The sequence below is a fragment of the Oreochromis aureus genome, linkage group 13 (genome assembly GCF_013358895.1).
Source record: "Oreochromis aureus strain Israel breed Guangdong linkage group 13, ZZ_aureus, whole genome shotgun sequence".
NCBI lineage: Eukaryota > Metazoa > Chordata > Actinopteri > Cichliformes > Cichlidae > Oreochromis > Oreochromis aureus.
Genome location: NC_052954.1, coordinates 16156120 through 16170847, shown reverse-complemented (window position 1 = coordinate 16170847; position 14728 = coordinate 16156120). Strand labels below are relative to the sequence as shown.

Sequence of the window (14728 nt, the reverse complement as noted above, 5' to 3'; positions counted from 1 at the left end):
CCGGAATAAAGAGAGAGCAGCGTGGGTCCGGGGAGGGTGAAGGGGCTCTCAAGTCTGGCAGACAGGCCTGACTCCCGCAAAGGGCCTTTTCTCCTGCTCAGCAGCCCCCCAAAAACTCTTATCTTCCTAAACAGCAGTGCAGCAGTGCCAGTCATGCCCGGATATCTACGCTTTTATGTCCGCGTTATATTCTCATAAAATCCGTTTGCATGCATTGAAATTCAGGCAGCTGCATTTAGTAAGCAAAGCAATATTTTCTCATGAGAAGTTACATACAAACTTAAAAGGTAAGGTTATAGCTAGTTAACGAAAGCAAAACATAAGAATTTATATAGTCCTTTACTTGGATATGAGATAAATGCAGATCGTGGATATTTGTTTGCAGATTAAAAGCGAGCAATAAAGCGCCAGTGTTTCTTCGGTGCATTATTACCAGCATCTGTAAATTCTGTGTAAAAGCCCACAAGCCTGCAACCGTGACTTTACTTTTTAGAAAGCCTTTTTATATGCAGATCAGCACCGGGCTGGCTCTGCGGTCATGGAAAGGATTCCTCAGCATTTTTCTTTTCATCCAGCTGAGAGCATTTCTGGCTAGATGAAACAAGCCGGGTGGAGTGTGGTTTTCATCGTACAAATATTTTCATTATCTCACATTCTTGGCGTCACAGATCGGGTCGGAATAACACGTTCACCGGTGTCTGCTTTGGATTATGCCCACCCAAGGGTGTCAGAAACAACACGGACCTAAGATTAATTACACCAGACTACAGGCGAACAACGCGACCCTGCTTTATAGATTCACATAAGCACAGTGTCGTTAGATAACTTTTACTAACTGAAGCAAAAAGAAAACACAAATTATTTATAAGCTTATTTAGTACTCGTTTAGGCCACATTAGTATTTTTATGCTATTATTTATTTATTCTAAAAACTGGGCTTTCTGATTTTTGAGACTGTAGTTAAAGTTTAAGAAAAGTGAGCTAACCAATCAGATTTGTCAGTTTTAGCACGTGATGCGTAAGGAAGACTGTCAAGATAATTAATGCTAAAGCTACTAAACCCTTTATCCGGCAAACCAACACCGAAAAATAATAACAGTTTTTAATCTTAGCTTGACGATAGAATCTTCCGCCATAACACTTAACATTTAAAACTTTAAAGTTTTTGTCTTCCTAAATTGGTAATTTTATGTTCCTAGCATGTCACAAACGAAGACGGAAGTTGTCTACAGGGACTACTCTCGCATCGCTTGAGTCTTCTCCGATTCTCCGTGTTTTGAAGCCGCAGGAATGGTCGTGCTAAGAGGAATCCCCTCTGTTTTATCACCTGAACTTCTGTATGCTCTCGCTAAAATGGGCCACGGGGATGAACTGGGTATGATAATTACACGCACACAGAGCTGCTAACAGCAGTGACCTGTATACCCTCTGCTTGTAGGCATGCTGCACACTGCTGTGCTAATCTGAGTTTATGTCAACACCACGTAAAAAGGATCATTAACCTGTAGCTACACGGCACAGTTACAGAGATGTTACTCACTCTTCATGAAGTCACTCACTCGTTTAATTATTTTCAGTGCTTGCTGATGCTAATTTCCCAGCATCTTCTATTTGTGCATGTGGCCCAAAGGAAATAAGGGCTGATGGTATGTAAATACACCTGCCTATAAATTTAAAAAAATGTGTGCGTGTCCTTCAAGTTTATCGTTCAGACTGTGTCTAACCTTTATCCAGGGTTGGGGATCCCACGGCTTTTGGAGGCTGTTTTGAAGCTTTTGCCCCTGGACACCTATGTCCCCTTTCCGGTACTGCATTAAAGCATCTGCATAGACCTTCTGTCGTTTTTGTGCCCGACTGTTTAATATTTAGTTCATATCATGTAAAATCTGTGCTGCTGTGTTTCTGCAGGCTGCAGTTATGGATCTAGTAGATAGTGACAAGCAGAGATGTTTAGCTGTGCCTGTGTGGGGCACCTACGAACAGCTCTTGAGGCAGGCAGGCTCTCAGGTAAGACGACCCGTTCACCCTGTTATTAAGTGAAACAAAATGAGTGTGTGTTCATTTGATTTGTGACTGTCTGTGTGCTGATTTCTGTTTATATACAGGTTTCTCTTGAGAAGGTGGAAAGGTTTGCTTTCTATGAACGAGCCAAGAAGGCCTACGCTGTTGTGGCAACAGGGTTGGTGTATTTTCTCTGCCTTCATTTGAGTCTAGGAACAGCTAGATTGAGTTGCATTGCTAAAAGTGCACTTCTATGTTTCAAAATCAAGTGTAGAAATGGTTCCATTTGTAAAAAGAAAGAAAAAGATGTTTCGTGCTAGAAATCATTCTCATGATTTATCTGCCAGTTGTTGTTGTTTTTCTTTTCTTTTTCTTTTTTTTTTCATAAATTAGCAAACCTACAGCATCATGAATCAAGAAGTGTCTCATCTCGATAATCAGATTGTTGCACTGGTTTTAATCGCTTCATTGTCATGAACAAATCTGGATATCATTGCAGAGGTCTGGAGCTAGTTTAATTATTGGAGATTATGGTCTGCACGCTAAAGTTTAAAATCAACACAAAAGGCTTTTTTCTTTTTCTTTCTTTTTTTTACATTTTCTCTTTATGATTTTCCTCAGGGAGACGGCTCTGTATGGTAACCTGATACTGAAGAAGGGGGTCATTCCTGCTGAGCAGCTACAGTGACACGCACGCACACACACACACACACACATTTTGAACACATTTGATGATTTCAGTTTTTAATTACTGTTGTTCTGTGATATTAGGCACTAATTGAATTCTTTACAGTCAAAATCATCATATTTTGTGAATTCATATGCATTTTTTTTTCAAATATGCAATCACTGCTGTAAAAACAATGTATATTTTTATAACTGATTTCTGCATTATATGTTTATATCAATAAATAAATGAAACACAGTCTCTGATGGGAGTGTTTACAGTATCTTTATCATCAAGATGCATATGAGCGACACAGATTTAGGTGTTGTAGCTTAGTGAAGCTTTAAGGCAGTGTAATTGAATCAAATGAAGCTCTTGATTTTTTTTAATATTTTGTTTGTACTCGGTTGCAGCTACATGAACTTAAATGATAAAGAGCTGAGTTGTTGGAGGATCAGCGATGGTAGATCTTATCCAGATCTTCTTCTGGCTGAGTGTGCTTCTTCTGAGGTGGAAAATTGACAGGATAGGCAGCTCTGATGTTGTCCTGGTGAAAGACGGCCCTGACTGGTTCTTTGTGGTACACAGCATCCATGTCCTCCTCAGGCTCAAGGTGAACCCTGGCCTGACTTTTAACCGCCATCTGAGGTATCAGCTGCTCAGCCAGGAGGACAGGGGGGACATCCAAGTTTTGGTTTCGACCTCGGAGGAGATTATCCGTTGAGGGATGGTACAGCTCATCCAGGTCTTCCTCAGCCTTCAGATATTTTTTCTCCTGTCCGCTGCCTCTCATACTCTTCCAGATCTTCATGTTGGGGTCAATATCATAGTGGGTCCTATCCATATCCTCAGGAGGCTCAACTGCCACTGCCCAGGATGGCTTTCCCCTCTCATCTATAGACCTGAAATGAGTATCACACACCATTTGTTTTTATCAGTCTAAGCAAACATGAGAACCTTTATTTTAGTTTAAGAAACTCCAACTCACATGACAGCTTTCTGGAAGACTTCATCTGAAAGTTTATTCTGAGAGAAGATGATAATACAGGATTACGGTTCAAATAAATACTATTAACCATAAAAACATGTTTAAAGGTAACAGTAAGGTTGTTTTGTTTCAATGTAATATAAAATTAGAAGTACATACCCAAGGCTTTGCTGTGACGCCAAATATCAGCGAAACGCAGACGATTAGAGAAATCCTACCAGGGGAACGAATTTGGGTTAATTGCTAGAGTTCAACTTCATACTTCATAAACACAGATCCCTGTCAACTTACAAAAACAACTCATCTAATCTATAAGCATTAAAAACAAGCTAAATCTTAGAAGAGATTTCTCACCTGAACATGGTGCGTCTTCCTGCTGGCAGCTCAGTGTTTGGAACAAGATCGCCTTCTGAACACCTGCTACTGAAACGAAGGACCAAAGATCTATCTATAAACCTGCTGTCCCGACCTTTGTATCCTCCAAGTGCCAGCCGTAAGTAACTTATCATTTCTAATCTCGCCTGTGTTTTGTGTTGGTGCCATTAAAATTCCTCTTTCTGTCAAAGTGTCAAAGTACACTCCACGTATCTGAGCAGAATATGTCAAATGTAAAATGTTTTTCTTATTTATATCATCCTGTATTTTTCTGTGTTGTCATTTAAAAAAAGTTATCCTTGTCTCGGTTATGCAAACACAGCTAGAATATGTAATCAATTTGCAATATTGTAATTACATTTCATGCAATTATCTCCCTTATCAAGGCTGTAAAGCTCCTTATCTTTATTACTGAGAGTAAGAGATAAACTTTATTATCATGCAGCAGTAGTTTCTCCAAGCTCTATACAACGATGGTCTCTAACCTCAGTAACTATGGTATATATGGCTGTATATATGGCTGTCAACTAGTTAGCAGCAAACACCAGTGGATTATCCTTTCTTTCTGTACTTGGTTACATTTGCAGCATTGTATTAAACTGCAGTTTTCTATCTGAACATCATATCTTCACTGGTGATGAGTTCGGAGCTCATCTGCTGTCATTGTGTGCAGAAAGACGGTAACCAATCACACACATATTCATCTATAAAATGATTCTCAGTGAACTGCCAGCACATTTTACCACTGGTAGTTTTAACTCAATACACTCACACAGTTGCACACTGCGTTTTCCACAGAGTTTGGTTTTGCTGCTCTCTGTTTTAATAATCTTTTTATTACATATTTTCATCGTTTCTCTCTCATTGGGTTTAATGCCCTGCTGTGTATCACAACTGTGTAACATCAGGAATTGTTCACTGAAATATCTCAACGATTCTGAGAACTGTCATGAAGTGCTGTGAAGATATTTATGATCCTCTGCTGATGAAGCCTAATGACTAGCACCACCATCAGGTTGACATTTGTAGTTTTGATTGAAATGTCTCCACAGTGGCATGCACTGCCATAAAATCTGATAATCATTGCAATGTAATGATGTGATCCCTTTCCTGACATTTGTAACGAGATCAGGTTCTATTTGAGTTTGTCCAATATTTTGTTTTTTTTCCCGTAAAACAATGACATCCACCTCATGCACAGCCCTGTTTTGTGTTCATCTCATATGTAACATTGGTAAATATACAGTAATATAGTGCAATGAGACTCTTGAGCATTCTGCATGTCTGTCAAATAATTATTCTCACACACATATAGACCTGATTTACATCACTGCCCTTTTACAGGCATGAGAGTAAAAGTGCGATGAGTTCATTTTATGGTCTGATATCACGCCACTAACGCATCTATAAATGTGCAGATAAATTAATGTATTTTCATTTATCAGTTGAACTTAATTAGCTCAGATTTGTTCTCATATTGAAAACATTCTCCATGCTATAAATTCTCCATGCTCTATTAGGGATGATGAATTTAAGATCTCAGCTACGTCACTTAGAGTGACTGTAAATAAGAAGGACAGGCAACCTAATCCTAAGATTAGTTTGTAAGCTCAAAAAACACAACACAGTGGCTTGAGCTCAGCTTCCATCTTTTGAGAAAAATCTTATGATAAGAGACCTCATCCTCCTTTTTTCCTTCCAATTCCTCCATTGTGTTCAATCTGCCTGGGTGCAAAACATCCATAGATGATGTGCAGCTGCTAAGATCATGCATGAATTTTGAATAAACTGAGGGAACGTGTTTCCTGCATCCCCTAAAAATCTACACTTACTTACTTATAGGCTATAAGATACAATAATACACAATAGCCTTTTTGAATACGTGTATATCAGTGCAGGACCCACAATCCAAATACTGGTCCTGCTTTAAATCCTGAGTGTGGATTTTACATTACACATATGTAAAATCAAGTTTGACATATGTATAATGTTAAAGTGCCACAAAGCAAAAAAAATGCACACACTTCCCATGCCAGGCTTACTTTCATGAGAACTTACCCAGATTCAGACGGAGTCCTACTGTGTACAGCTTTAATCATTTAAAAAGACTAATCACCCTTCACATGCACATCCACTGTAGGAGGACAGATTGGAGACAGATGATAGGTCTGTGATCTTAGTGCCAGGCACCACAGACACTGAATCATCTGCGAGTTTGTCAGCTCTTCATGCCAAGATCTTATCATTCTGCAAAACTGCGTCGGAATAAAACACATTCATTCATTCATGTTTGATGCACAGACTGAGTTGTTTACATTACAACTCAATTCTGAATTGCTGCTTTCTGATATGCGAATTCTGGGATTTATGTTAAATATCTGTAAGTTGACGCACACAGCCATAATTTTACTCAATCAGCTTATCCCTGAGGAATATAAATTAATTTCAGCTCAGTGTTTTAGCATTTCTGGCAGTGCCTCCGTCAAACTGCTGTCGTGTCTCTTCGCTAAATGTCTTTCACTGTTCATCATGGCAGCAGGAGACCCATTAAGTTAACCCAAGTTAATATTTTCTCATGCCAACAGGATTCAGCGTAATGTACAGGAGCTGTAAGATACAACACAAACTTCCTGTTCGGTTTAGGGGACGGCTCCAGCATGTCGGCAGTCTCGATCAGATTCATGTGTCCAATATTACGAGACAGTCTGGCTTGACTAGCCCCCGCTGAGTGGTCTGCTTCTTTACCAAAACAAGCCTTAAGCAAGCAAATACCAGACATCTTTGAAGGTACTTATTGTAAATCTGTCTTTAAAAATAGTTTAAAACCTCCCAAAATAAACTAAACAGCAAGAAATGACTGCTCTAAGCTTACGCCTAAAACATTAGGCTGTTGTGTTAAAGAGATATCAACTGAACTGAAGGTAAGTCATTAAGAAAGCACTCTTTTCCTACAATAGTCTTCTGACAAAAAACAAAGCCACATTATGTTTGCACCAACAAGTTGATTTCCAAAGAGATACTAACCAAAACCTGCTATATCACAGCATGATGGATAAGGTGTTCTGAAAAAATTAAGGAAACTTATCAAGTAGAGGACAAAAGGAGACGTGGCAGGCCTACAAAAAAAACGTCTACAGCAGATAAAAACATGGTGCAAGCTCTGTCATGTTTGGGGCTGCAACTCAGCCAGTGGTGTTGGGGATGTTTTCGAAACTGATTGAATTATGAACACAGAAAAGGGCCATCAGATTTTGATCTACCATGCAGTATCATCTGGAAAGTATCTGATTGGCATACGCTTTGTTTTTCAGCATAACAATGATCCCAAACAAACTGCCAATGCAGTAAAAGTATACCTGAATAGAAACGCTCACAGTGGAACACACGGTCATGGGTTGGCCTCCCCAGAGCCTGGACATTAACATTTGAACGTCCTGCAACAAGCCTGGAGAACTACCCATGTTGACTAAGGAACACCAAAAGACCTCTCTTAGGAATAACATCGGCAGTACCAAATATCCAAATATTCACTTTCAAGCTAGTTAGAATTGTACAAACTCTGTTTTTGCCTCATATACTGTATTTCTACGATGTATGCATGTTAGAGTAAATTGCATTTTCCATGTTCCAAGCTAAACATAAATAAATAATGATGACCCAGAGATCTTTGGACAGTACAGCAGATAAAAAGATATTTTCTCATATTTGGATTGTAAATATGAAGCTACTAGGAGATGGTCTAACTTAGCATGAAGACTAAAGACAGAGTAAAAGCACCTACTTGGTTCCTCCTTGTTAATACAAAAACTGTTTTACTTAGAACAGTTTTAAGTATGCATGCTGTGCTAACCTAGCTGTACTCATCTGTACCATGGTGCTAATAGGATTTTACTATTCCTTTAGATAAGATCTAGTCTTTGCAAAGATAAACATGAAAGGGATTGTGATTTCCAGTATATAGCAACCATTTGTAAGTAGCAGACATTACTCATGTATAGTTTTTGGCTTTTTATATATATGTCAATGTCTATGAAAACATACAGTACTTGCTATTTATAATCTCGACATACATGCATGCATGTTGATGATCAGACATTAAGGCCTGTACATGTGATCTCATAGAAACCACAACCTAAGACATCCAAAAGAGTCTTGAAGGTGAGCTCTGATGAATATAGTGCGATGCAGCTCTTACCAATCTGCCCCTTATTTCCTGCACATGCTCGTCAAACATTTCCACGTGAAACCCAGAGGCAACCGGCAATGGACCGACCACAGGACACTGCTCTCTGAACTTCTAACAGTCCCACAAGTTTTAAAAAATTTGATCTTTTTTCTGAGTAAATGGTGCATCACTCAACCCATCTAGGTGCTGCAGTGCCTTTAATGTGTGTTTGAACTGGAGTTTACAATCAGTGGGATTAGCTGAAAAGTAAGGGGAGGTTGTTTTTCAGAGGAACACTTAATGTACATCTGTGTGGCATAATTGTGTGAGCTTTGAATTATATGCATGTATTTCAAAGTCATTTATTTTAAAACATGCAAAAAAAAAAATTATGCAATTAAAAGGAATAGTAGCTAAAAACGAATTACCTTTGTAAAACAACAATCTATCAGCTGCAACTGAGGCTAATTTTCTTACAGACTAACTCATTCCATGTGGTTTTCATGTTGATGCATAATAAGATATCCAGTGTGGAATATTTTGACCTTATCAAAATGATTTTTATTGGTATTCTCTGATAGTGAACTCTCAGGGTTGCTCCCCTGCATTTCATTCTGTAACCACTTTCTTTCTCTCCAGGCTCAAAGAAAAGCAGTTATTATTCAGTAAAACCAGAAGTTTCATCAAAATTGTGAAAGCCAGATGATTTATCATTTTGACATTTTGATAAATTAATAACCGCACATAAACTTATACTTTGCCTGCATTTGTGCAGTAAAGAACTTCATGTTGAAGCAAAACCAGCATAAAAGATGTTTAAATGCTGGTTTCATCTGCCAAGTGCATGATTGTTTTCCTCTTCCTGTCACTCAGAGATGTATAAATGTGCGAGTGTGTGAATGACAAGCATTTAAATAAATGTAAAAGCAACAATGAAGACCAGAGCGAATGGGAGTTGTCAGTAAGCAAAGGCTGATGCCAATAAACTGTGAAACACACAGTCACACAGTGTTTTTGCACAAAATGCTACAAGCGAGCCAAGAATAAATTGCCTGTCTGTAACTGTTTAAACGCAGCATTAAGTCATGATTTATTCCCGTAATTCTGGGATAGAAAACATGCTGCAAATGTTGCAGCCTGCAGCAATTTACGAGGGAAACCACCAAAAATGAATATTTGACAAAACTCCCATTTTAAATTAAATGATCATTGCATCATGGAGCTTAATGCTTGACTCACTTGTTGCATGACCTGTATAAGTGTGTATATAAGGCTACTGCATACAGGAACAATGCATAGTTAGAAAGATCAATATTTCATTCCAGCTTTTAGTCCTGGCTCCGCCCTGAAACCAATAACAGCCCATTATCACTTAGACTTTCGTGAATGCAGCTGTCATGTTTCTACTTGACTCAAAGTGGCATCTTCATCAAGATGTCTTCACTGCTGAAGAAACAAATAGGGAACACAACATTTAACAGGTGGCAATCAGCTGGAGACATCAGACTCCACACTAGACCTCAGCACATTATGTATCGCTGTTTGAAAGCAAATGGAAACAGAAAAGTCACTCTCCCTGCCCACACTAAAACAATCATCAGCACCAAAACCTCATCATCAGCGTCATTACTATAAGTAAATCCCATAAAGGTTGTCCCGGAGCGCAGGGCTGTATTTGAGGCTAACCACCCCTCTGTCTTTACACGCAGCCTTCCGTCATATCCCCCCGCATTCACAACATTTAGGAAAGCTGGGGTTTTCTAAATAACTAAAATTAACTCAATGATCTACAATTAACTTAATTGATGCTTCACCAACACTCATTAAACACACATCAGACATCTCACGGCGGATTTTTCTTGCACGAATTACAGGGTTGGGGGAAGGACCTCCATGGAAGAGGGGAGGCGAATGTGAAGTGTAGTGACGGGTTGGGTGACCGGGGTAAGGGGGGGCGGGAGTTATGAAGAATTAGCCACCCATCTGTGCAACAGTTACACAAGCATTATTTCTTTGACACTGCCTTTAACATTGTGAGTGCTTAATAAACCATTTCCTCATGAACAGATGGGATTTCATTTTTTTTTGTAACCAGAGCCAGTCAGTCTGGGGCCCTGATCCACCTGACTCTCTGGCTCCACAGGTAATGCCTGAAACTGTTTTCCAGCAACAATAGGACTGACGACAGTTGAGGTAGACGAGGGGAGATGCACCAGAATCTGCACAGCTCCACAGAAGACAAACAAAACAATCTGTTATGTAACTGATGACAGAGGAGTGGGAAGCTCATTGTTTGGGAGGAGACGCAGAGGAATGGCTAAACTCTTTTTGTCCAGGGCAGGTAATCTGAAAAGCTGATCTGACCATCTGCATGAAAGATGGCCCTTAGCTGTGCCAGCTGCCTGAGCTGACTCAGAACCCTCACACTGCTGTGACAATGTGTGTCACCTCCATGAAAATAATAGACTATAATGAGAAGGAAATCTCAGGTGGTCTTTCTGTTTTTCTCTCTCACACAGCCACGCACGTACATGCCGTACACCCTCCTCCTCCTTCCCTCAATCACACCCCTCACAAACTCAGTAAACATATGGGAGCTGTTAAACTAAGTTTAATGGCTATTTACTGTGTTTTGTGCGCTTCTCATTAAAGAGATTTTCCACTCAAAGAGAACTAATGTTTTGGAAAACACATCATGCCAACACTTGGCACATCTGGCTTATTTCAGTAATTAAGAAACCGACCTTCTAACGAAAGAAAGAAAAAAAGGGGGGAAAAACAGAAACCGTAAGTAAAGACATTCAGTTTCAGCTTCACAGCTGTTATCTTTACCTAGCATTAGATTTACTTTAAACATGTGGTAATGACTTCAGGGCAGCTACAGTCACCTTTTAAGTTGATATGTCCAGCACTCACTGACTCAGTCATTCTACTTTTAGCTCAACAAATATGTGATAAATAATCTGCCATGTCCAGCCACTACTTGCTAACAAATGGCAACATCTGGACTGAAAAATGAAGCCAACAGAATTGGTAAAAACTGCAGTTTTTCTGATTTCTCCTTGAGGCTAGAGCTAAAATCCGCTCCATAGACACCTACAGCAAAATGCTCAATTGTATAAATATTGTAAAAATAAAACTGTTTAGCCTTTTTTTTAAATAGTAAGAGTTTGGTGTCTTTAGCAAATTTTCTCCTTTCATGAGCAGTATTTTTAACTCCTTACACTTAATTAAGGCCTAAAGTGATCATTATCAGGGGGTGTTTTCATTCATGTGCAAATGCCAGCACAGGTGCTAACTGACTGCTGGAGTTTGCCAACCTCGACTTCGACTATGTGCTGCTTGGAGCAATTTAATGCAATTGTCTACCATAATAATATCAAACAGCCTGTAGTTAATGGTAATATTGGCCATTGTAATGGTCTCTCTTCCAGTTTTGGTGGAGGAGTTCTCTAATATTGTATTTGTTATTTATGTGTCTGTGTTTGCAGGCATTCAGTGTATGGTTACCTTGGTAACCAGGCTTGCTTGCAATAGCTGTTAATTTAGCAATTCACCCACTCAACCAAATCAAGCTGGCAATGGCCTCTAAACAGATCTTCAAAACAGATCTTCACAAACGAGGCGATGTCATGGCACTTTTGCCCATCTTTTATATACAGTCTATAGTTGCTACCTGTGTTTCCTACCATTTAGAAGCAAACAGAGAGTTTTCTTATGTCAGTGAAAGCTGTACATCAAGCTCAGATTCCACTCCAGGGTTGTTTTCCACTACCGGTGACCTCAGGAGCAATCGTGGTATTCATAAATAAAAATAAAACAATCTTATTACAGATGCTTTAGCAATCAAGAGGCCCACACAATGTAATTTAAAGACATCTCCTCTTCCAGCTTGCATTGTTATGTGAAAGCAGAGATCATTCATGCCAGAAAATTAAAAGGCCTTGAGAGCTGAGTATCAACCATGAAACACAAAAGCCTCACCCCCTCTCCTTCTACCCCGTCCCAGTCGCTGAATGACTCCTCACTGGAGTCCACTGCAGCCCTAGCTGCCAGCTGGAATACCCCTAACCTTTAACCTCTGACCTCCAGCCCCACAGAATTTATCAAAGAGCCATCAGTCGATTTAACTCAGAGGGGAGCACATCCTTGTTGAAAACGTTGTCAGGAGTTGAAGGGCGTATAGGTGTTAACAGAGAATACAGGTGTTCCGGATGTTCATTACGCTGCCCTCACCACTGTATATTTAATCCAGAAATCCTCTCTGTGTCTGTCACACAGGTCTGAATTTGCGTGTATCTGAGGTTGCGTGTCACGACCTAATCTGTCCCGATGCTCCCGGGTTAAGGAAAGGATCCTGCTGTTTCTTGATGAAAAGCCTTCTGCTACAGAAAGATCCAGTTACAAGAGCACCGCGCTTTCATCCTTATTAAAGAAACATGTCCCCGCTCTGAGCAGCTATGTCAGCGGATGAAACTTTGTATGCTTTCTACTTTTATGTTTTTTCCCTGAGAAAATTTTACACAAATATGGTCGGTGCATACACCCACAAGAAGAAATGTCCATCTTAGCCTATGAGAATATGTAAAGGTTAATACAAGAGTGCTATTAGGGAAAGTGTTTCTAACACCAGTGATTTCCCCGGTGATGTAGAAGGTCAAAGTGATGCAGTTAATCAGCATCCATTATTTACAGCTAACTAGAGCGCTACTTTAACAGCTATGTTTATAATTCTGCTTAAATCTTTAGAGAAATCAATTTTTTCTTAAGTGTCAGTATTTAATAAAGTATAAATTTCATCTCTCTCTCTCTCTCTCTCTCTCTCTCTCTCTCTCTCTCTCTCTCTCTCTCTCTATATATATATATATATATATATATATATATATATTTATAAATATGTATTATTGTTTTTTTCTGTATCACAACTGTATCACAAAGACAATCTGTGATCAGATTTGAAGAATCTTGCACATGCAATGCATTATTGCAATGCATTGCTCACCCTCTGTATCTTTTATAGTAGGCTCCATTCATTGCAAAGTGTGCAAAGTTGCTCATTACACATCATTCAGTAAACTCTCGCCACAGTCAGACGATGTGAGTCAGACCTCCGATTCGACTCCACCAGTAGACGTTCACTTGACAGTGATGACTGCCTCCTTGATGTCTATCTCTGTAGTTCGCAGCCACCGTGCTCCCTGACCTCGGCTCCCAGACCCCGGTTTGTTCCCACGCTGTGCCCTGTGGAAAGTCTGGCTCCAGCCTTTTCAAACCATAATTGCATACCTGCAGAACGCAGACAACAGCAGAGTAAATACAGACACAGCTAAAAGGGAACGAGGTTACCAGCAGAGATATGTGATAGCTTTCTGACACGTACTTTCTGCTGTATTTAACTCATCTTACAGATCAGCGCTGTAAATAAGGCACTAATTCTTGCACCAGTTACTCCAAATTCCACCAGGCCAACACATATAACAGCTCACTGTTGCACATGTCACAGATAAGATTGCTGTTGGATATGTTTAACTAATGCAAATGAAAGTAGTTACAGATAGTGTACAGTCAAACTGTTTGGGGGCAGATATCAGGGCTAGTATTATGGAAAGAAGTGCAGATGCCATACAAGGAGACATGCTGCATTGTTGTTTATGTTCTTTTATGTTACATTGCTGAAGATAAGATTATGGAATTTATACAAAGCTGCAAAAAACTACAAAAAAAAGCCTTTTCTGTTCCATTTATTAAAATTTTATTCACTGTTTAATGTTGTGAAGTTGTAGAGGTTTGACATACATGATCTATGAATATCTTTTTTTTTCTTTATGTCTTTCTCACAGTGAATCACATGAAATGATGTCTAAGCTCGAGAACTCAAACAAGCCTTTAATAGGTACACCGAGCAGAGTTAAGGGCTGCAGAAGTGCTGTGTGTACTGGTCTGCAGGCAGTCAACGGGAACTTTTAGGGGATTTTGTGAGCCAAATTTTGCATGTCATATCAGCATAAGTTACAGCAGTAAAATTGTGTTCCACAGCATGCGGTACACCTCTGGCTCACAATATTTTTATCTAAATGGGACACAAACTCTCTGCAGTTAGTTCATAAAAAAGAATTGCATGTATTCGAAGATCTGATACAAGAAATTAACTGGAGAGATTAAACGCAGAAGTCGGAGCTTAATAAACTCACACAACAGTGATGTTCACTGTGTCCTAACACAAGACAAATCTCACAAAAGAGGGTTAAAATTACATTGTTGGTTTACATAGCCCTCTGAACTTATCCCTGAGGAAAGACACGTTCCAGAATGGGATTTAACTAATGTCTCTAAATCACTCCCAGCTGGCCTGACTGCAGGAAATGCTTCTTTCTTCTCAAAAACTCCAAGCAAATGCTACATGAAGCATGGTGCATTCATGAGTGTGTCTTTCCTCAGAACTTACATTGAACTGTCTGTCCTGGATTTCATAGCATTTAACGCCTTCCAGGGCCGCGGTCACAGCCTGTCTCTGTCAGTGTGGTTGGCCCTC

At 39.6% G+C, this 14728-nt stretch overlaps 2 protein-coding genes across 4 annotated transcripts; one reads left to right on the top strand and one right to left on the bottom strand.

The window, feature by feature from the left end:
* The first annotated feature begins 1052 nt into the window (after positions 1 to 1052).
* fuom (fucose mutarotase) lies at positions 1053 to 2760 on the top strand. 2 transcript variants are annotated; one of them, XM_031742954.2, is made up of 6 exons: positions 1058 to 1375; positions 1578 to 1646; positions 1735 to 1805; positions 1909 to 2007; positions 2106 to 2179; positions 2623 to 2760. In XM_031742954.2, exons 1-6 carry the CDS (start codon positions 1291 to 1293, stop codon positions 2687 to 2689), a joined length of 465 nt encoding a protein of 154 aa, XP_031598814.2. In that variant the 5' UTR covers positions 1058 to 1290; the 3' UTR covers positions 2690 to 2760. The 2 variants fall into 2 exon arrangements, with proteins under 2 accessions (XP_031598815.2, XP_031598814.2); XM_031742955.2 differs by lacking the exon at positions 1578 to 1646 and having other exon boundaries at positions 1053 to 1375.
* Positions 2761 to 2934: 174 nt separating this feature from the next.
* On the bottom strand, positions 2935 to 13449 carry si:ch211-217g15.3 (uncharacterized protein LOC368914 homolog). 2 transcript variants are annotated; one of them, XM_039621433.1, is made up of 5 exons: positions 13305 to 13449; positions 4011 to 4076; positions 3816 to 3870; positions 3657 to 3694; positions 2935 to 3570 (listed from the first exon to the last, which is right to left on the bottom strand). In XM_039621433.1, exons 2-5 carry the CDS (start codon positions 4016 to 4018, stop codon positions 3123 to 3125), a joined length of 549 nt encoding a protein of 182 aa, XP_039477367.1. In that variant the 5' UTR covers positions 4019 to 4076; positions 13305 to 13449; the 3' UTR covers positions 2935 to 3122. The 2 variants fall into 2 exon arrangements, with proteins under 2 accessions (XP_039477367.1, XP_039477366.1); XM_039621432.1 differs by lacking the exon at positions 13305 to 13449 and adding an exon at positions 13199 to 13245.
* Between the last annotated feature and the right edge of the window lie 1279 nt (positions 13450 to 14728).